The following is a 22,222-nucleotide window of genomic DNA, read 5'->3' as shown; positions in this document are numbered from 1 at the left end:
TCAAGCTCTCACTTTCTGCCCTCTCCCCCTGTATTCTTACTTTACCTAAATTCTAACAATCCTGGATATTAGGTTTCCAAACCCACAGCTGTTTAGGAGGAGGAAGAGCTACTCTAGGCAATCAAGGAAATATCCAAAGGTGATCCCTTGGCATCTTGATAACAAGAGAAGCTATTGGAATACTTTAAAAACAGACAAGAATGCAAAACGTTGTGGCTGTCTGTTATCATTTAGTCTGGGATCAATCATATCCAGTATCCAGTCTGACAGTGGTGCCTCATCCTCCTAAGAGATAGGGATGGGCTTGGTAATTGAAGACTCAAGCATCTCCACTTGCTCTTGTTTCACTACTAGTTTAGTGCTGTGATCTTCTGGCCCTCCCTTCATCTCCCATTTTCACCTGGAAGTCTGTGAATTCTATTTCTATCCTGGCCCTTGTGATCTAGATTCTACTGGCCAGGCTCCCACCTGAACTTGTGATTTCTCTGTAACTTCCAACTTGGGATCTTCATTTCCAAGGAAATGTCTTCTCAAGAATGCATGAGTCTTGAGCTTCACTCTTGGGTTCACCCTTGCAGCCATATATATTCCCTTTACTAACATGGTGTTTCTCAATCAGTGATCTAGGAAAGTGTTATAGGGTATTCATAATTAGACAAGATTTGGAAATACTTTAATTTATGTATGCATACACACACAGAGAACATAGTATTTCTTTAGATGCTTAATCATCCCATTAATATTACCTGGGAAAAGAGGAGATTACTTACTGGAACGGATTCTGAGCAGGCCACTAATACTGCATGCCTGATTTTTGAACATGCCCCTCTGTTGCAGTCCAGGGTTGTTATGGGATGGTTTACACTGTTGTCTTTAATTCTTCCTTTGGTGGTATTAGAGTCAGTTCTCATCAGTTTCTTTTTCTTAGGACCAATTTTTACCCCCATTAACCAGTCTCAGACTCTTCCTAATAGGCTGTAAACTCTATGCAGGCCTGGATTAAATCCTGTTATCTTTCCACACTGAGCACAGTGCCTGGATTCTCACCTTGCATGTTATGGGAGCTTAACAAATGGCTTATTGGTAAATTAATTAATTATAAATGAGACTTCTGGATAGCCTGTGTATTATTGAGCGTCTAATTGTTTCTTCAGCAGCATTAACTGGAAAACGCAATTTCCCCAGAGCTATTCTTTATCTTAGTTAATGTTGTTTCAGAGAGGAACTGTGTCATGATGATATAAAATTTTGATTAAATGGAAACAGCAGTTTGTTTCTCTTTTACTAATAGATTCACATAAAATACCATTTGTTAAATGGGGAAACAATTGGAAAGGAAAGGTTTTCCCAAAGTATGTATTATAACCAAGGCATGCTATATAGCTTTAAAATGATTTATACTTTGTGTGTAGGGCTTGCTCAGTTAATGTATCCACTTATCAGGCACTAGGAAATTTTGAGTGAGGAATGAGGTTATGAAATAGATGTGTAACATGGAAGTAGAAAGAGGCTATAGAGTTTGAATCAGTTAATGCTGCTCTATCAAGCTTAATGTTCTCTTTTTGACTTTTCTTCACTTAGTAACTGGGCTATTTCCCTCAGTGTGTTAACTGTGGCCTAGGAGTGAAGAAAACTCCTACATCAAAACATTTTAGAACATTGGGAATAGGAGATAGCAAATCATTGCTTAAGGGACCAGATAATAAGCTAAAAAGGGTAAATGTGACTTACTAAAAGGCCCCATATAGAAACAAAGAACTTATACACAGGGATATCTTAATGGAGTGTTTGATCTCCATGTATCCTACTCTTAGATTATGAGTCAGATTCATACAGGGTCACTGCTAACCCGTTTGCATTTGTGAAAATTAGGGAAATGTGCCCTTCCTTGAGTAAAATTTTTGAGTATGTTATGCCAACTTGAACAATTCTATGTTTAGGCCTGAAGAAAGTGAGAATGTGGGTTGGTACCCTCTCTGGCCTAGTTTGGGGATTCCGGACTTCACCTTCCTGTAAGGAATGAAAGAAGGAGAGGTGGGAATGAGGGCATGGGGTTGGAAGCATTGGCTCAGGGGATTTAATCAGTAATAACCAACTTCAGTTTACCCAAAGAGTGGCTCCATACATCAAACCTATTTTTTCTTTTCTGTTTTTTTAAGACCTGCAATCAATTTTTAGACAAGAAGGAAGAGGGAGAGAGAGAAACATCAATGTGAGAGCAGAACATAATGTAGATTGGCTGCCCCCTGAACACCCCTTACTGGGGATCAAGCCTAAAACCTGGGCATGTACCCAGTCTGGGAATTGAACCAACAACCTTTCAGTGCATGGGACGATGCCCAACCAACTGAGCCACACCAGCCAGGGCAGATAAAACTTATTTTTCAATCAGTGTCTAGAATATCTACATTCTGTTAAGAATCATACAAACCTGCTGCTCAGAGGATATGCCCCTTTGGCTTAGCCTGGCTCTGTTGGATTGAGATATGGGGGTCCATAATCCTGGCAGGAGCAAACCTGTATATATACCACACACCTGCACCAAATGTCAGACTTACATACCACTAGCAGTGCATACATCCTCCCACCCCTATCCCCATAAATCTACCCTGTCTGCTATAGAAAATGAGCCAGTGAAAATTCGGCTTCCTAGAGCCGGGAACAAGTAGTGGGATGTGCCATTAAGTTGCAATTATCTGGCTCCTCAAAATATATGCATGCTCAAGGGTGTCCATGTGGAGTTAACATGACTAAGACCTTTTGCCATGGCTTTACGTTTCAACTGGGAGATCCAGCATCTCTTCTTCTGCCATCACTATATTCTCATATAACTTCACACATGTCTACTTAGTGAATACTGCCACCCCTTCCCAGCTGTGGTGCTCTTATGCTACCCTGGATTCAATTTATATAGAGACACACATAGCATTCTAATAAGCACTCAAAATAATACAATGTTTCTGTATTTAAAGGAGCACTGAAATGTGTACAATAGAATATTGAACATTTTTTATTTAGAGTTTCCACATTCTACTTTTCTTAAATCTTTTATTTTTTATTCTTCTGGTTGTTTAAATAGAATAACAATGAATTCAGACAACATAGTGTAAAATGTAAAAGCATATATTAGTTATCCATCTTTTAATTGTGTGGTTAGAACTGTAAGCTCCCTGAATTTTTGAACTAAAAGTAATATATGTCCCTTTGAAGGCTCTGAGTCTATTTATAACCTGCTAATCTGAGCTAGGAGGTAGAAGAGAGAGGCTTTCTTGTCCGCAGTGCCCTGGACACTCAATTGGGAATGAGTTCAAAGCCCCTGAAGACCTCAGGCTCCCACTAAAATACAAATTCCAATATAAGTTTATTCTTGGACTTAGTTTTAGACTAGATTAGAAAGATTTGTCTAATGAGCTTTCATTTGAGAAGTGTGTTAGTGACATAAATTAACACTGGGAATGTAATTTTACCATGAGGTTATTGATATAGTATATATAGTCTTTTATTTTTAAGTTTTGTATTATGGTATATTTCAAACATATACCAAATTAGAGAGCATATGGCAATGAACTCCTATGCAACATTACCCAGTTTCAATGGCTAACATTTTGTCAATTGTGCTTCCTCTAAAGCACCCCCTCCTTTATTTGCCCCATAATTTTAAAGTAAATTTCAGACATCTTGTCAATTCACCTGGAATATTTCAGCATTTATTTCTAGTTTATAAGGCCTTTTTAAAAACAACCACCATGACATTATCATATCTATAAAATTAATAGTTCCCTAATATTGTCTAATATTCTTCCACATTAAAATTTCCCTGATTGTCTCAACAACGTCTTTTTACAGATTGCTTGTTCAAATTAGAATCTATGTAAGTTTTATACACTGTATTTGGCTGCTTACATCTCTTGGGTTTCTTTTCTTCTATATTAATAGGTTTTCATATTTTTCCTTACATTTTCTTGTAATTTATCAAGGGAGCTTAAATGGAAAACTTGCTACCAAAACTAATGCATTAGGCTTTATTTTTAAATCATTAATTTATATATTTTTTACTTTTTCAGATTTCTACACACTAGGTGCTGAAATTTGAAGGGCTGAGAAAATGGGGGAGGGGGGGAGAATGATTTTCTTTTTTATTCAAAAACAGGCATGAATTTATTTCCTTACTCAGCAGCAGGAACCAAGTGCAGAAATATGGCCCCACCCTATTTGAGTCAAATAGGTCTGTATTAAATCACATTTGTAAGCTACATTATAGTTTGACCTAACCAGAATATTACTTTAATTCTGAATCCAAAGTCTATAAATGATAAGCCCTTTGCCTGTGGGATCTTATCTTTTTTGTCTTTCAGATTTGGTGTTGTATTGTCAGTAAGACAATGTTTTCTTACCAAAAGTGTTTGTATCTCCTCTACTGTTACCAATTAACATACTTGCACGGCTTGTCCATTTGAAATTATTTCCCATTGAGTTCACTCTGATATCTCAAAAACATTGTCCTTTGTAAAAATAATTGAATCATATATTTGCATCTTTTAAAAAATATTTATTTTGCTATTCTACCAAGTTGGTGCATTATTTTCTTTCAACATAGATTAGGACAGAAAAGAATTTCTTCTGTCACTGTAATTTTAACACTACCCATGCTTGATATAAATTGTGTAGTTCTGCTAAAATGCCTCAAAAATGCCTCAAAATTTTACCACTTCTTTTTATAAACTCTCAATCTTGTGATATCTTTCTTTTCTTAGGATTTGAACGAGTCTGCCAAACAAGAAGATATTTTAGAATCTACAACAGATGCTGCAGAATGGAGTCTAGAAGTGGAACGTGTACTACCACAACTGAAAGTCACGATTAGGACCGACAATAAGGTATAGAAGAGAGAACACATTTTGTTCAAATAGAATTTTATAAGGCAATTTCAGGGTCAAGTGTACTCCCATACTAACAGAGATTTAAGAAGGGTGTTAGGGTTCAGTTTCCAGTGTTTTGTCTTATTAAAGATTTAATAAATTGTCATTGAATGAATAAAAAATAGTGTAATAGGTCTTTAAAATGATTTGGAAAACATCATGTTTCCCTGGGATTGAAAGTTATTTTCTCAATATATTTTGATATATGTTTTTTTGCAATCCAATTTTATTTACGTGAATAGTGAATGAAATTGAGATTTCATGACTATATACCAACTGAATAGAGTTAGAAGATCATTAAGAACTCTGTTGAAAGACAAAACAGAAGACATCCTAGAAGCTGCCTTACATTTTCTATTAATTATATGTGATTACAAGTTAAATATTGAAATAATCGAAAAATCATATGCAATACTAGCAAGATATGGGTATTAAGCCAGATGAACTGGCCCATTTAAAGAAGTTTCTGCTTCCTTTTTTACCTACAATTTATAAGTAACAACTTCAGAACAAACTAATAGCTGACTAGACAATACTATTCTCAGTTGTACTATAGTACAGTAATCTTTACAAAAGGAGCTAGAGAGACATCTAGGTAATGCAATGAAAGAATTTTCATCCTTGGAGGCTGGAGACGAGTCCCAGCATTATGCAGTAAGATTCTAGGGAAGCGTGTCACTCTGAAAATGAGGTCCTGTGTCTGCCCCCAAAGTAGAAACCTACAAAGATTGCAGTTTTCAGGGTGCCCTGGAAGTTAATTCATTCTTAGACTGACTGGTTTGGGCTTGTGGAACTGTATCCTAAAGAAAGTAAAAAGTAGACTGGAATACTAGAGTAGTCTTAGAACAGGATAGGGATGGATGGCAGAGGGATAACTAGGCTGTGAACAGCTGTGGAACAAAAACTTTATCTAAAATAAGTGGGCAAGTCTCATAACCTGTTTACCCTATATTTATTCAGTCATTATGGAGGACAGGTATTATTTGACTGCATTGGGGGTGAATTAATTTTTTATATATCTCTTACCTATAATACACATTAATAAGAATTTCTTCACTGATTAGATCTCTGCTGAAAGTTATAATTTGCAAAAGTGTATTTTTTACCTAAAAAGCCCATTTCTGATTCTCTCTTTTTGTCATAACAAAGTCTCTTCATAAAATTAAAAACCACTGTTATTGTGGATCTAGTTAGAATGACATGTTAAAATAATTGTGTGGTTGGGAACTCTCAAGTACACCTTAATCCCACAAGGTACAAGTTTAATTTGTTTACTTTCAAGCTAAGTAAACTCTTGAAATCAAACATCTCATTTAGAGCGTAATAGGTTTTTTAAGTAAACACTGTTATTGATTTCTACATAATAGAAGTAACTGAATAAAGAAAGAGTGTAAGTGTAATTGCCAGCACGCACATTTTTACAAAACTAAGTGTAGGTCAGATTCTGTTACAAACCAATATATACTATGGTAATCAAAATCATGGATTATTAAAGAATCAATGTTCTGTTTTGGAGAAGAATTAACCAGTTGAAATTGGACTCTTAGTCTCATGCCACATGTTACCAGCCTTAATCTTATGAGGACATATGGTACCAAATTAATTACACAATCAGACTTTATAGGCAACATTCCAAAATGTCAGATAAAGTTTTGGGTATTTTTTAGAATATGTGAATATCACTTTGAATTTTTGTGGTAAAACATACTGATCTAAAGTCATATAGTATTGCTTTTTCAGAATTCTCCAGATCATTTGATCTTTGTGTCTGGTATTTCACAAACTTATTTTTGCTAAGTATTTCAGATGTAGCAAATGGGAACTATAGTTTTAGGGTCAATTTTTTATTCCGCTTCCTTAAGAAAAATAAAATTTTACATTGAATTGAGAAAATAAGGTACTACTGAATAGAGAAATGTTTTTTATTTCTCAGAAATAAAAATAATCCACTTACATATGAGGTTTCTCACGGAGTCATTACCCTCATTCTTCAGAGGTTGACCTCAGCATCATGGTATATCCCATTCTTCCTCAACTCTTCACTCTACCAAAACCAAACTCTCTCCTTTATTTTGGCCAAAACAATAACCTTTCACTCAAAACAGGCTGTTTTGGGACATACAGAGATTTCAATTTTGTGTTTGAGGGGAAAAAGAAATTATTTTCAGATCAATATGTTTTACTAATCACTGTTAGATTAATTTTGAAGGAGCATAGATATATCAGAGATAAGTAATAAAGGCCCTTCATTATTTAAATCCATTATAAATTTATTTTAAATGACCTCATGTTAGTAGTAAATAAATCCCATATTTATTTGGGACTAAATCAAATGTTTGTTTTGCTTTTTTTCTCTCTCAAGTTCAGTTTATTCCTTATATGTTTCCTAGCAGAGAACTGCAGAAAAGCAAATCTCCTTTTCTGTGGGGTTTTGTGTGTGTGTGTGTGTGGGGGGGGGGGGAGCGGGGTTGTTTGTTTTGTTTTTTGCATATTATACTATGTACAATTTGATGCGATCCTATGATATACCAATATTTTATTTTGTATATTCTCCATGAGGTTGCAGTAAGGTTTTTATTGTAGACCAGATTGTCCCTGTTTCTGGCACTACTTCTTACTGTTGCCAGATCTCAAAGAATATAAACAAATTTTAATATTAGCTTAAACAAATTGCAATTAGGAAAATAAGTATGCTGCCAAAAATACAAATAGTGTCCCGAAATGGAGATAAAAGACTTTTGTCATATGCTAGCTTGAATGGACTATATTAGTAGTTCCCTCTTTAGAGTTGCTTATAGGGAATACTCCTGGTGATTACTTCTAGAGTAATTATACACTCAGGGACCAACTCAGATCTGCCCCAACTAGAAATAATGTGGCTAAAGATACAGTAAGAAGTTTTTATGAGTCAATAAATTTAGCCAAATCCTAGTCACTCCATTCTAGTTAGTGCCTCAGTTATTGCCAAGTGAGTAAGGCTCAGGAATAAATGCCTTAGAAGGGCAGTCTGAGGACAACTAGAGTAGATGTTGGTACCACTTAATAAAATCATCTACCAGAATTGTTGCTACACTGTGATCCTGTATCTTGTACTTTTGTTCTTTCCTTCCTTATTTTTTACTGTTTATTTCTCTTACCCTTTTCTACTGTGTGTGTGTGTGTGTGTTTTTGTTTTTTTTTTAATCTTCTGTATTGTTCTTTGCTAGACCGAATAGTGCTCACAAGTGTTACATAACTATTCTGGTGGAATTTGAAACTAAGAGCAAACATCTGTGATTATTATCAGACTAGATTTAAATCTGTAACTAGTCAAGAATTATTTTAATCTCTGAGTCTTTTTAAAATACATTTTTGTGCCTGGAGATCGTGGTTAGGTTCCTAGTCAGGGCACATGCCTGAGTTGCAAGCTCAATTTCCTATGGGGGTGTGCAGGAAGCAGCTGATCAATGATTCTATCTCATCATTGATGTTTCTATTGTTCTCTCCTTCCCCCTTCCCCTCTCTGAAATCAATAAAAACGTATTAAAATTTTTTTTAAATATACTTTTGTTTTTAATTATAAAAATAATATGAAAGCATTATTTCAAAGGAAGAGGGGCCAGTCAGCATGCTGTGAATTAGAAGGTACAATTACACATTTAGTCCAACTATCAATTTCTAATTTATTCGCCAAAGTTTTAGAAACTTAGCGGGAATGTGGTAGCCATAAAGACCCAGAAAAGATGTAGCCTATCTCACACACTTCCTCTTGGCACCCAGAATTTATATTTACATCACTTACTAGTTGCATGACCCAGGGCAAGCTATGATACCTCTCTGTTCTCCTTCCCCCATGTATAAAATGGGACTAATTATATTACTTACCTCACAGAGTTGTTGTAGATTACCAAGAACAATGTCTGACAAATAGTTAATACCTAATAAATGTTAATTATTGTTATGTTACAGTATTGTTACGATAATATTGCTTTCTATCATTGCCCTCTTATATTCAGTGCCTATATCAGTATTCAGGAAGAATTCACAAAATTTCTTCCAGAAATTTTGTTTCCATCCCTTAAGGGAATATTTATAAATATCAGCCTTATATTCTTACATGTAGATATAATCAGATTCATATTATTATCGCTTTGGTCAATCTTCCTAGTTCTTTCTAGGTCTAAAAGTACATATAATACGATGATAATAATAGTAATAACTGACATTTACTGAGTGGTCACTGTGTGTCAAGTGCTCTTCTTAGCACTTCACATACCTTAGCTCATTTAATCCTTTCCACTGCCCTTTGAGATGCAGATACTTTCTACTAAAGATAAAGAAACTGAAACACAGAGAAGTAATTTGCTTTTGGTACTTGAACCTACAACCCAGGCTCTTCCCTATTTGGTTAGTAGCAATATAACATACTGGTTAAAAGCACAAATTCTGAGTCCAGCTTGCTTGAGTACAAATTCTGGCTCTAATTCTTATTAACTGTTGGATTCAACCACTCCGTGCTTCAGTTTCCTAATCTATAAAGTGGAGTTCATTATAAAACCTACCTCAAAGAGTTATTAAAAGGATTAAAGGAATTAACATACCTAAAGGACTTAGAATGATGCCAGAAGACTTACTTAAAATATTTTAACCACTATTTCTCTGTGCTTTTATCTATATAGTTGAAATTATACCTCTTTTTGTGACATGATGTGACATCATGGGCATTTCCACACATCCTTAAAATTTAAAAACCATAATTTTAGATGCTGTCTATAGTGCTGAAAGGTTACTATTAATCTCCAGCTGAGTACCAGGTGGCAGAGATGGCTTGGCCAACCTCAGCAGGTTGGCATCAGAACAGGAGGTCCAGGGTCTGGGTACAGGAATGACAGGGTAGAGTCATGGTTAGAATATGGGCAAGCATATTCTAACCATAAGATCTGAGAACACATACCAAAGGCAAGAAATGGAATCTGCTGATGTGTCTTTTTAGAGAAAAAAGTGGTTGTTGAAGGTAGAAGTCCTTTTGAAAGGTAAAACATGGAGAGCAGGAAGCAGAAATGAAGATTAAAATAAAATTAAATTTAGAAATCTCATGTAATTACTCATCACTGCAAGAGTTTACAGTCAGATTTGCCTGTAGGTTGTAGCTGCTGTTACCTTTTCAACCATGTGAAATACTCTTCTCCAGGGTATTTTATGACAGTTATTGAAGGATAATATTTTCCTACATGATTGAAATATTCTTAACTCTATAATAATATTATTTTTTTTAACTTTAAGTGAATCATTGACAGTTGCAAAGTTGAGTTATAATACTAGTTGAAACTGAGCTGCCAAAGAATTCTACATGTCCTCTATTTCTGGGGCAATAGAAAATGTGGAGTATATATATATAATTTCACTTTTTGTATTTGATTAACTTTGAATCACTAAATATTAAATGCTGTTTCTTGAGGGAAATTATTCTGTCTCTTTGAGTTTTCTTTTTACTATGAGAAAAGCCTTTATATGACTTTGTGGAAATAGAGACCACCTAAATGAGAACAAGCAAAGGCTGTTTATTCAGAGCTTGCTATAGCAAGGGAGCCAGCCATCTTCACTTGGATTTGGCAGAGACTCAAAGGCAGACAGGAAAATTTAGGGGGGGGTGGGAGGAGGAAGGAGAGGAAGCTTCTGATATGTTCAGATGGCTGGAAATTTGGAAGCAGGCTAATCTAGAGGCAGGACCTCCAATGTGATTGGTTAGGGGAGGATATGTGGCTTTGTCTGATTGGTTTTACACTGGACATGGGGGTAGGGGAAAGCTGGCAGCTATTAAGTCTTGACCATTTTGGGTTGATTGCTACAGACTTTGGCTTCCAGGATTAGTTGCTGCAGATTGTGGATCAGAATTCTGTTTTGAATAGTGGTCTTGCTGTTGTGTGTTGTCCATTTGTATATAGTGAGGTGCCTCATAAAGATGTTTTAGTAAATGATGAACTTCATAGAAGATGGTGGCCCCATAAAATTACAATGGAGCTAAAAATTTTCTATCGCCCAGTGACCTCGTAGCTGGCAATAGAGAGGAATGTTCATGATGCATTACTTGCTTACAAGCAAATATATGATGAAAAGAAAAAAACAAAGCAAACCACCATGGACATATTTCTGAAAAGAGTGACACCTTCATAAGAAGAGCCTCAGGCATGTCCTTCAGGTTTTCCAGAAAAGCACTGTTATCATGAGATGATAGCTCCATGTGTGTTACTGCCCCTGAAGACCTTACACTAGAATAAGATGGAAAGGTGGGAGACATTGATACTGATGATCCTGACCTTGTATGGAGGCCTAGGCTAATATGTGTGTTTTTGTGTTTTAGTTTTTAACAAAAAAAGTTTAAAATGTAAAAATAAAAAATAGAAAAAACTTATAGAATAAGAATTTTTATTTAAAAAAAATTTTGTATAGCTATACTGTGTGTTTCTGTTTTAAGCTGTATTATTTCAAGAGTTGGAAAGTTAAAATTTTTTAAAGTTTATAAAGTAAAAAGTTATAGTAAGCTAAGGTTAATTTATTATAAAGAAAAATACTATTTTTATCTTTATTGTTCAAAATATTACAGATGTCTCCTTTGTTTTTTTTTCCCCATTGCCCCCTCCAGCCCACATCTGCCCTCACCACATTATTGTCTGTGGTATAGCTTAATTGTACAATATTTATAAAATTTGCTGTAAAACAGTATGTTATGTTACATCAGCAGCAGCCTCATACTTCTTGCTCTTCATTTAACCTCATGTTATTTTGTAAACTTAGTGTAACCTAAGCTTACAGTATTCATAAATTATACAGTAGTATACAGTAATGTTCTAGGCCTTCTCACTCACCACTCACTCCAGTCCTGCAAGCTCCATTTGTAAGTACCCTGTAGAGATATATAATTTTTTTATCTTTTTTATCATATTTTTACTGTACCTTTGCAATGTTTAGATACACAAATACCATTGTGTTACAGTTGTCTACAGTATTCAGTACAGTAAAATGCTGTGCAGGCTTATAGCCTAGGAACAATAGGACTCTACTAGATAGGCTTGTGTAAGTGCACTGTATGATGTTCACACAATGATGAAATCCCCTAACAACACATTTCTCAGAATGTGTCTCTGGCATTAAGCACGTCAAGACTATATATTCAATCTCTGAACTTCATTCATTGAACCAAGGGAAAGTGGCTTCTTAAAATAATCAACCTTATTAGTCTATCAGGAGAATGAATTTTTTCAAGGCCAGGGTTTTTACCATTATATAAACCAAGTAAACATTAATATATAGTTATTTCTCTTCCCCAGAAATAAGAGCAGAAAGTGTGAAATCAGTTTTCAACTAAACCTTACATAGGTCTCTTTCTTCAATTATACAGTATTTAATCCTAAAAGATTGTATATAATGATTTAATATTAGGTTTTTAATGTAATGAACAAATGTTCTATCATGCGTTAATGCCCTATGGATATTATAATTAAATTTTTGATTAATGACTTAGATTTTTTTCCAAATTATAATTAAATGTTTCCTGCTTTGTTGTTTTAAAAGACAGTTGGCTAGGTACCTCCTTCTTTTCACCAAAAAGTGTAGTCATTATGTAAATCTTTAGCTATATTATAGGGGATTTAAATTGAGATTTTTTTTAAGGCTTTGGAAGTACCAAAGCATGTGTTTCTAATTATTTCAAGCCTTTGATTCACCGAACAGCTTTTTTTTACATCCTTACCTGTTCTTCAATGTCTGACTTTTTCAGGGTGCAGTTGTAAAAAGAACCTTAAACTTTAAATTTCAACTCTAAGCAATTGGATTTTGTTTTAACATAAATAAACTGTATAGGTAGTGCCTTGGGTGATTCACAGCAAGAAACCTTTTGGGAAGAGTCATTGTGCTACGGAAGAAATCATTGCAATAGTCTTGAGCCTTTGGGCTCTCTAGTCACTTGGAGAGCTAAAACCTAGGAGGGAGGAGCAAGGCCTTCTTTAATCAGCAAATGGAATTCCATTTGAGTGAACCTGGAGGGACCACGGAATTGCTGTATTAGATCTAAGTCTCTTCAAATTAGAAGCCAAATCCTGCAGAAATGTACAATGATAGGCTTTCTCTTTTTACTATTGTAGACAAATCTATATCTGGAAAAAATAGAAGATACTTTTCTCACTACAAAACACTGGAGAGTAACTTGCTTTACCTTCTCCCATCACTACGTTTGGATGCAGTATAAGAAGAGTGATAATAAAAGTTAGCTTTCTTAATATTTCTGACCTGTAATGATTTATAAATTGTTACAGTTTGAGCATAAAGAGTATTTCTTAAGATTTGTGCTCTGGTTGTTGAGTAGGCTCTATTGATAGGATTCTTGTATCCATGAGCAAAAGATATAATATATTGTGTGGGCTAGGATACAGGAATACAACATATATATATATATATATATATATATATATATATATATGTCATTGCAATCAGATTCTGTTATATGATAATGGAGAAACTATATTTATCATTCTTAGAGATTTTCTAATAGACCTCTCATTGAAAAATATGACATACTTTTTAAAGTAAGGCACCATATTTAAAAAAACAACAACAGCTTTTACAATTACCAGTAACAAATGTAAATACAGGTGGTAATATGTTGGTCTCCATGAGGCTCCATGCAAGAGTAATAGCTCCAATTACTGTCATAAATGTTTGTAATTATATCTATTGCTGCCTGGCAATAAATGCTTTTTAATATAGTAAGGCCATAAATGTACCTGCTGCTGTTGTTTAAACAAAATACAATTTCCAGCAAATTTATCCTTGAAACACCTGCTATAATCAAAAAGAGGTGAATGCTATCAAAATAAACTGCCTAAATTAACTAGACACACATACATTTTTAGAGCAGCCTGCATGATTACTCAACTGCTGCATCGTCTCAGAGAATGAGGGAAATAGTCACTGATGGACTTATGCAAGCAAGCTCCCTTTTAAGGAGACTATACAAAACAAAATACTGTTTTGGATTTTGTATTCTTTTTAAAATATTGTGTCATTTTGTGGACTTCAAGTTGTATTCACAAGGTCAGCTGTTGTTTTTCTTTTTCCTTTGTAGCATGTGGGTCAAGGACAGATTTCAGAGTTGTAGGGAAAAATACTGTGCTTAAAAAATTATACACATAAAAATACTGCAAATGGGTGCAGAAAAACCCAGCCATCCCTAAGTAATTGGAAAGGATTTTTAGCTGCTGCTGTCACAGTCTTGTTGAACATTCAGGATATTCTGTGTTTAAAGGTAGTTGATGATGCCTTCCTTGTTATTTACCCTTGTGTGATAAATGTTGCAACTGGATCAGGGAAAGGTTTCATTTATCACAGTGGAAATAGAACAAGTGTTTGTGCTTCAGAGATTACTATTAGCTCTAACTAAAAGAACATCAGCGGTAGCAGATTTTAAGAAAATAACCAGTAAAGACTGCATGCTATATAAATACTGCAGAGGGGAGTTACTAATGCCTCATAGTAGATATACCTCAAATAGACATTTGTGATTAAGAGCACTGAATTAATACATATTGATTATAATTAAAATTTCTACATTGCCTAAATATTTCATTATTGCAAAGTATAATTTAATGTTTCCTTTAAATTACTTAATATAAAATATGAATTGAAGCAGAAACCATTTATCATTGGACCGCCTTATAAAATGCACTTTTTAATTGGCTTGATTCATTTTCTTAATCAACGATATAGAGTAGTTCTCACTATCACTGTGTTTTATTACAAATTTCTTATAGGGTGTCCCAAAATAATTATACACACTTTTTGGGTTAAATCTGAAAAGAGAAACATCAACTGAACTATCAAAAATGTATGTCTATACATATATATTTGGATACCTTATATTTGGACAAATTTTGCTCCCATAGTTTTTATCCCATTATATTTGTTAACTTATGCCAAGGTAAAACTTATTGGTTCTTCATATACGCAGATGACTTTTATATTTTAAGTCTTTTGTTTGTTTTTTGAGTATCAGTGCGAGATCAAAGTTTTGATTAGTAGATTCTTGAAATTGAGAGGAACTGTCAAGGTTGTTCCTTCTGTAACTGGACAAACAAGGGGTCCAGGCTACCTGTCACTACTTGAGCCAATTAATCAGAGACAGGATTGAATCATATATGAGCAGGCAGTATGGGAGAGCAACAAATCATCCACAAAAATCTGCTCTGACCTCCCCTTATCAGTTGGCTAGTTATATACAAGCGAGGGAGAAGGTAGCTATATGCATCTGGGAGCTGCAAGTGTAACATGGAAAGGGAGGGTAGAGTCTGCAGGCTGGCCTTCAGGAGCTCAAAGTCCAATAACAAGGCGCCTAATTTATGATGTTACAGAGAGCTCAGCCCACTCCTGGGATTGGAGAATGGTCAGCATTTTTGAAAAAAACTCCCAGAGGGGGTCAGGGTCTTGGCACAGCAACCAAATCAAAGCGTGTCCTGTCGTTGGTCTGTTCGCAAAATGTATTTCTTTTCTGAGTAATGGACCCATCAAGGCATCTTATCTTTTTACAGCCTTGTTTCATCCTCCAGTTTCCCAGGGTCTGTAAGAAAACTTCTTATTTATAGTTAGCAAGGTGAATAATTATTAGGCAACTGTGGCTGTATTCTCATTACATGCCCTGCCCTTTCCCATTATCATTTCCAACTGTCCGTCATGGTTACTCACCATCCTGTGAAATAGTTACATTCTGACTTGTGCCTGCATTCTCAGAAGGAAGGCCCCATTCACTCCCTGTCTGCCTGGCCAGATCTCTTCACTGGCATGTGACTCCTAAAGTCTAGAAAGCCTCACTCAGAAGATTTGTGGTCATATAAAATGGGTGTGTATGGAATAAGCATGAATAATAAGTCTGAGTCTACATATGAAAACGCTTTAGTAACAGATGGTAAATTAGAAATGTATTTAACTAGCAGGGTACTTTACTTAGAGATTATGGATCTCCAGTTTTAGGTCAATTATAGGCAGGTGTGAGAATACCAGTGATTGTTATGATAGCCTGTGCTTGTAACTTTGTGCACACTATCTTATTTTCCTCTACTACCAGAGGAATATCTGGAAAGCAGGAACTTTCCTGAGGAAACATGTATTTGCAGCAATCATAATTCCTACCCCCCTCCCCTGCAACAAATACACACATACAACATACACCACACAAACACACTCAACTCTTCTTAAGTCCTATGTTTAGCTCTTTGAACATTTATAAAGAAAAATCATGCTTTCACATCACAAGTGTATGCCACAGAAGTATTTAAGCTTCTGGCAATGAAAGAAAAATGTCTCATTTAAAAATTCAGAAAGCTACAATCTGTAATTATCCCACAACCTGATGGGCATTTTTCATTAAGAAAGTAATTCAATCTCATGAAAAAGTTATTTAATTTAATGGACAATCTCTTTTTCTCTTTCTCTCTCACACACATACATACAAATGTAGAAATGTGAGCAGTGATGAAGCTGAAAATTAATAGAACAAGAAGAGATTGCAAAACTGTACAAAGTGGCAAAAAGGGAATACAGGTAATGTTCTGTTACTAGGAAAGGGAGTGTTCTCCGTGGAGGAGGGAAATATATATGCTACTTATATATTTGCAGAAAGCAGGACCTGTCTCAGAAATATTTGCTATGGTGAACTTAGATATGCACTACTTCCTTTATCAAGCTATCTTCTCTGCCTCTTTCACTTAACCTGATTTCCCGCCATCAGATTTCCGAAGAATTTTATCATTGACTGTGTCTGGGTGTTACACATGTCACAGGAGCAACAATATTCCACATTGAATCTTGAGAGTGATCACTTCTGGACTGCAGCATGCACCTGGCCTTACCTCCCTATTACTCCAGCTACAGTCATAATTTTAATCACTGGTTGAAACATATGAACTGTCCAGATACCCTTATAAGCAAGTACTTGCTGCCCAGCCGTAGAGAGTATAGTTAATAGACAATCTCCAGTTGTCTGTGCCTACAGTGGCAGAGAGTTGCCTAACCCAAGGTCATGCCCTTTCAGAGTAGCCTGCATCTGGACTTACGTGAACTAAAGTTTGGGACTTACTATAAATAATACTGCTTTGAAAATTCTTGGACATATCTCTTGGTAAAAATATACACTACATTTCTACTAAAATTTCTACCAGAAGTTGAATTGCTAAGTCATAGTGTATGTGTATATTCAGCTTCAGCAGACTCTGCCAAATAGTTTTTGCAAGTGGATATACAAATTTATTCTCCCAGCAGTGTATGAAAGTTCCATTTGTTCCACATCTTTATCAACATTCAGCATTGTCTTGGTCTTTTTTATTTTGTCATCACAGTAGATATGTTGTGATGTCTCCTTGTCATTTTAATTTACATTTCCTGATGACCGTATCCCATATGCTTATTTTGCATTTGGATATCCTCTGTGATCTTTTGTTATTGGATTGTCTGTTTTTTCTTTTGACTTATAGAAGTTCTTTTTATATCCAGGGTATGAGTCCTTTGTCTGATATATGTATTGCAAATATCTACTCTTTAGCTTCCCTTTTCACTCTTATTGCTATATTATGATAAACAGTGGCTAAACTTTAATACTATACTCAAATGGGGGGGAGGGGATTATAGCTTATATTTATGATTTATTTAAGAATCTTTACCCCAGTGCTAGGAAGATATCCTCCTATGTTTTCTGCTTTTTTAAAAAATATATTTTTATTGATTTCAGAGAGGAAGGGAGACGGGGAGAGAGACAGAAATATCAATGATGAGAGAGAACCATTGATCGGCTGCTTCCTACACACCCCACATTGGGGAAGAAGCTCACAAACTGTGACCTCCTGGTTTATAGGTTGACGCTCAACTACTGAGCCACGCTGGCTGGCCCTATGTTTTCTTCTTGAATCTTTACTGTTTTACCTTTTGCATTGATTTCTGCTTCTAGCACTGATTCTTGTATATGGTGTGAGGTAGAACTTAAGATTTATTTGATTTTCATATGTATGTGCAATTTACCCAGTTTACAGAAAAGTGAACAGTGTACTACTTTGTCATAAAAAGAAGCATGTATATGGGGATCTGTATCTGGACACTGTTTTATAACTTTGGTCTATTTGTTGTTTATTATTTTGGTCTACTTCAGGGGTCCTCAAACTTTTTAAACAGGGGCCCAGTTCACTGTCCCTCAGACCGTTGGAGGGCCGGACTATAGTTTTTTTAAAAAAACTATGAACAAATTCCTATGCACACTGCACATATCTTATTTTGAAGTAAAAAAACAAAACGGGAACAAATACAATATTTGTATTTGCATGTGGCCCGCGGGCCGTAGTTTGAGGACCCCTGGTACTTGATGCTATTAAATATGGTATCTTTTTAGATTTTATTTTTGTTTATTTGTGGCTGGTATATAAAAATGCAATTATCAGGAGAAACTAAGATGGCGGCATAGATAAACACCGGGAAATTTCTGCTTCCCACAACAATCGATAAATGCATCAAAAACACAAGGTGGACACCATCCAGAACTACAGGAGGGCTGGCTGAGTGTAAATTCTACAACTAGAAGGAGAGAAAAGCACACTGCGAGCCAGAGGAGCTGCGGAGGTGGCGTGCAGAGGTACGGGGGCTCGTACGCGCGGAAAGGGTCTGGCACCTGAGGACGCGGCTGTCTTTTTGAATCCGGAGGGAGACACAAGCTCCCGACGGCTCTGAAATCCGGTTCCGGGAAGTCTCTGGGGACCCAGGGCTCATACGGGGAGATACTGGACTGTCTGGTAGCGGGCGAGCTTGAGAGCGGCTTTCCCTCAGAGGTGCTTGCAGCCATTGCCGGGACACTGGGACTCGCGACTCCTTAGGGCAGGGCTGAGGCTCCGCCATAGCTGCTTTCTCAGCCCTTTGATTCCTTGAGACCCTGCCCCGCCCAGGCTGCGGCAGAGGCTTTTGCATATGAATGCCCCGGCCATTTGCAACCTGTAATTACCTAACCGCAGCCGGGCCAGATAGACTCAGAGCTTCCAAGAGAAGGCCCAGGCCCCACAGCGGCTTGCATTGCTACACAGCTGAGCATCATCAGGGCAGCTGATTCTCGCTGCCAATTGCCCTGGAGGTCAATTCCTCCCAGTGATCCTACAACAACCAAGGCATAGCTACAACAAGACTGTGCACAAAGCCCACGAGGGGGTGCACCAAGAGTGTCCACCTCAGGTAACTGGGGAGGCTGAGCTACTGGGCCCTACAGGACACCTAGCACACAAAGCCACTCTATCAACACAGGGAAGCAACCAAAATGCGGAGACAAAGAAACAGGTCACAAATGGCAGAAATGGAGGAAAGCAAACGATTGGATATAGAGTTTAAGGCCACGGTTATAAGGTTTTTCAAGAATTTTATGGAAACCGCCGATAAATTTAATGAATCCCTCAATAAGTATAGGGAGACCATGGAGGACATGAAAAAGGACCAACTAGAAATTAAGCATACACTGACTGAAATAAAGAATAATTTACAGAGATCCAGCAGCAGAAAAGAGGATCCCAAGAATCAAGTCAAAGATTTGAAATACAAAGAAACAAAAAATACCCAACCGAAAAAGAAAAAAGAAAAGAGATTCCAAAAATATGAAGATAGTGTAAGGAACCTCTGGGACAACTTCAAGCGTACCAACATCAGAATTATAGGGGTACCAGAAGGAGAGAGAGGGCAAGATATTGAAAACCTTTTTGAAGAAATAATGACAGAAAACTTCCCCTACCTGGTGAAAGAAATGGACTTACAAGTCCAGGAAGCGCAGAGAACCCCAAACAAAAGGAATCCAAGGAGGACCACACCAAGACACATCATAATTAAAATGCCAAGAGCAAAAGATAAAGAGAGAATCTTAAAAGCAGCAAGAGAAAGACAGTCAGTTACCTACAAGGGAGTACCCATACGACTGTCAGCTGATTTCTCAACAGAAACCATGCAGGCCAGAAGAGACTGGCAAGAAATATTCAAAGTGATGAATAGCAAGAACCTGCAACCAAGATTACTTTATCCAGCAAAGCTATCATTCAGAATAGAAGGTCAGATAAAGAGCTTCACGGATAAGAAAAAGCTAAAGGAGTTCATCACCACCAAACCAGCATTATATGAAATGCTGAAAGGTATTCTTTAAGAAGAGGAAGAAGAAAAAGGAACTCTTACCATTTGCCACAGCATGGATGGAACTTGAGAGCGGATAAATACCACAGGATCTCACTCATTTGTGGAATATAATGAACAACATAAGCTGATGAACAAGGACTGATCCAGAGACGGAGAGGCATTGATTGGACTGTCGGGACTTGGAGGGAAGGTAGGGGAGGGTGGGGGTAAGGGGGAAAGATCAACCAAAGGACTTATATGCAAGCATATAGGCCTAACCAATGGACATGGACAACGGGGGGGTGAGGGCATGAGCGGGGGTGGGGGGCGTGGGGGGTAGAAGGTAACGTGGGGACAAGGACACATATGTAATATCTTAATAAAAATATATTTAAAAAAAATGCAATTATCTGTGCATGTGTGTGTGTGTACAGTATACATACACATTTCCAGCTAAATTCACTTATTCATTCTATAATAGGCTTATAGATTCTTTTGCATTTTCTGTATGTATAATTATATCGTCTGCAGATAAATCATGTCAATTTTATTTATTTATTCACAAGCTTTTCTCTCTTTCTTATTTATTTTATCTTACCTAATAGATTGGCTAAGAATTCTATCTTGGTAATAAGTGGTATTATCAAGGGGGAAGACTTTCAGTATTACAATTTTATCATTATAATGATGTTAGCTTTATGACTTTTATAAATATCCTTTAATAGACTATAGAACTTCTGTTTTGTTTCTAATTTGCTAAGAGTTATTATGAATGGATATTAAGTTTTTCAAATGACTTTTTCTTAACCTGTTGAGATGATCATATGATTTATCTCCTTTTTTCTCTCTCTTGTTATGGTGGATTATATTGATTGATTTTTGAGTAACTAGTCTTGCATTTTGAATAAATGCACCTTAATCATGATATAGTATCCTTTTGATATATTACTGGATTTGATTTGCTGGTATTTTGTTGAGGATTTTTATACTTATCTTTATAAAAGATATTGATCTGTAATTTTTCTTGTGTGTTTTTTTAAGGTATCTTTGTCAGGTTTCAGTGTAATGCCATGCAAGCCTCATAAAACAAGTTGGCAATTGCTTCCCCTCTCCCCTTTTTTCTGTTTTCTGATAGAGTTTGTATAGGTTGTTATTTCTTTCTTAAATATTTGGGAAAATGCACTGATGAAGTCATCTGAGTCTAGATATTTCTTTGTGAGAAAATTTTTAATTACATGTTTATCCTAAAAATGCTTTAAATTCATTGTTTCATTATACGATTTATACTTAAATATATTATTGTAAAAATTCAAATACTACAGGTAAAACTAATGTCTCCTTTAACCATCACCCCTTCCAAATTTTAGTTATACTTTACTACATTCATCAGGGAAATGATACGTTATGATATAGCAGACTTGGGCTCTACCACACATTTGCCTATGTGAGCCTGGGTAGTGTACTGACAAGTAGCTATGCATCAATTTCCTCATTTAAGTGAATTATATGTGATGGTGTATGGATAGTGCTTCTTAGCATAGTGCCTAACACTAAGCATTCCTTGAATATTAACATTGAAGTTATTATTATTAGACTTTAAAAGATCTTAGAGTAGATGTGTCTATTGGGGGACTACTTTGTACCTAAGCTGGTGGAACCAGACAACCAAGGGTTCTGGGCTGCCTGTCACTACTTGAGCCAATTAAGCAGATACAGGGTTGAATCATACATGAGTGTTTATCCCAATAATGTGGCAGAATGGGGAGAGCAGTTGGTCACCCACAAAAATCTGCACTCACCCCCCTCACCAGTTGGAGAAGATAGCTACATGCAGCTGGGAGCTGCAAGTGTAACATGGGAAGGGGAAGGTAGAATCTGCAGTCTGGCCTTCAGGAGCTCAAAGTCCAATAACAAGGTGGCTAACCTTCTATGATGTTACAACTTGCTGAGCCCATTCCTGGAACTGGAGCATGATCAGTGTTCTTGAGAAAAACTCCTGGAGGGGGTCAGGGTCTTGGCACAGCAACCAAATCAAAGCGTGTCCTGTCGTTGGTCTGTTTGCAAAATGTATTTCTTTTCTGAGTAATGAACCCATCAAGGCATCTTATCTTTTTACAGCCTTGTTTCATCCTCCAGTTTCCCAGGATCTGTAAGAA

The 22,222-nt window shown here is 36.3% G+C and overlaps 1 protein-coding gene across 2 annotated transcripts in view; it reads left to right on the top strand.

Annotated features, from left to right (window-relative positions):
* The window catches only part of IFT57 (intraflagellar transport 57), a 69,926-nt gene that overhangs the window by 31,598 nt on the left and 16,106 nt on the right, over positions 1–22,222 (top strand). For both annotated transcript variants that reach the window (XM_036351589.1, XM_036351590.1), the window contains exon 6: positions 4,755–4,877. In XM_036351589.1, coding sequence (XP_036207482.1) covers positions 4,755–4,877 — 123 coding nt within the window. The remainder of the gene's footprint in view (positions 1–4,754; positions 4,878–22,222) is intronic.

Source organism: Myotis myotis, unplaced genomic scaffold (assembly GCF_014108235.1).
Source record: "Myotis myotis isolate mMyoMyo1 unplaced genomic scaffold, mMyoMyo1.p scaffold_m19_p_2, whole genome shotgun sequence".
Classification (NCBI taxonomy): Eukaryota; Metazoa; Chordata; class Mammalia; order Chiroptera; family Vespertilionidae; genus Myotis; species Myotis myotis.
Note: the sequence above shows the minus strand (reverse complement) of the source record. Positions and strands in the feature narration are given on the sequence as shown.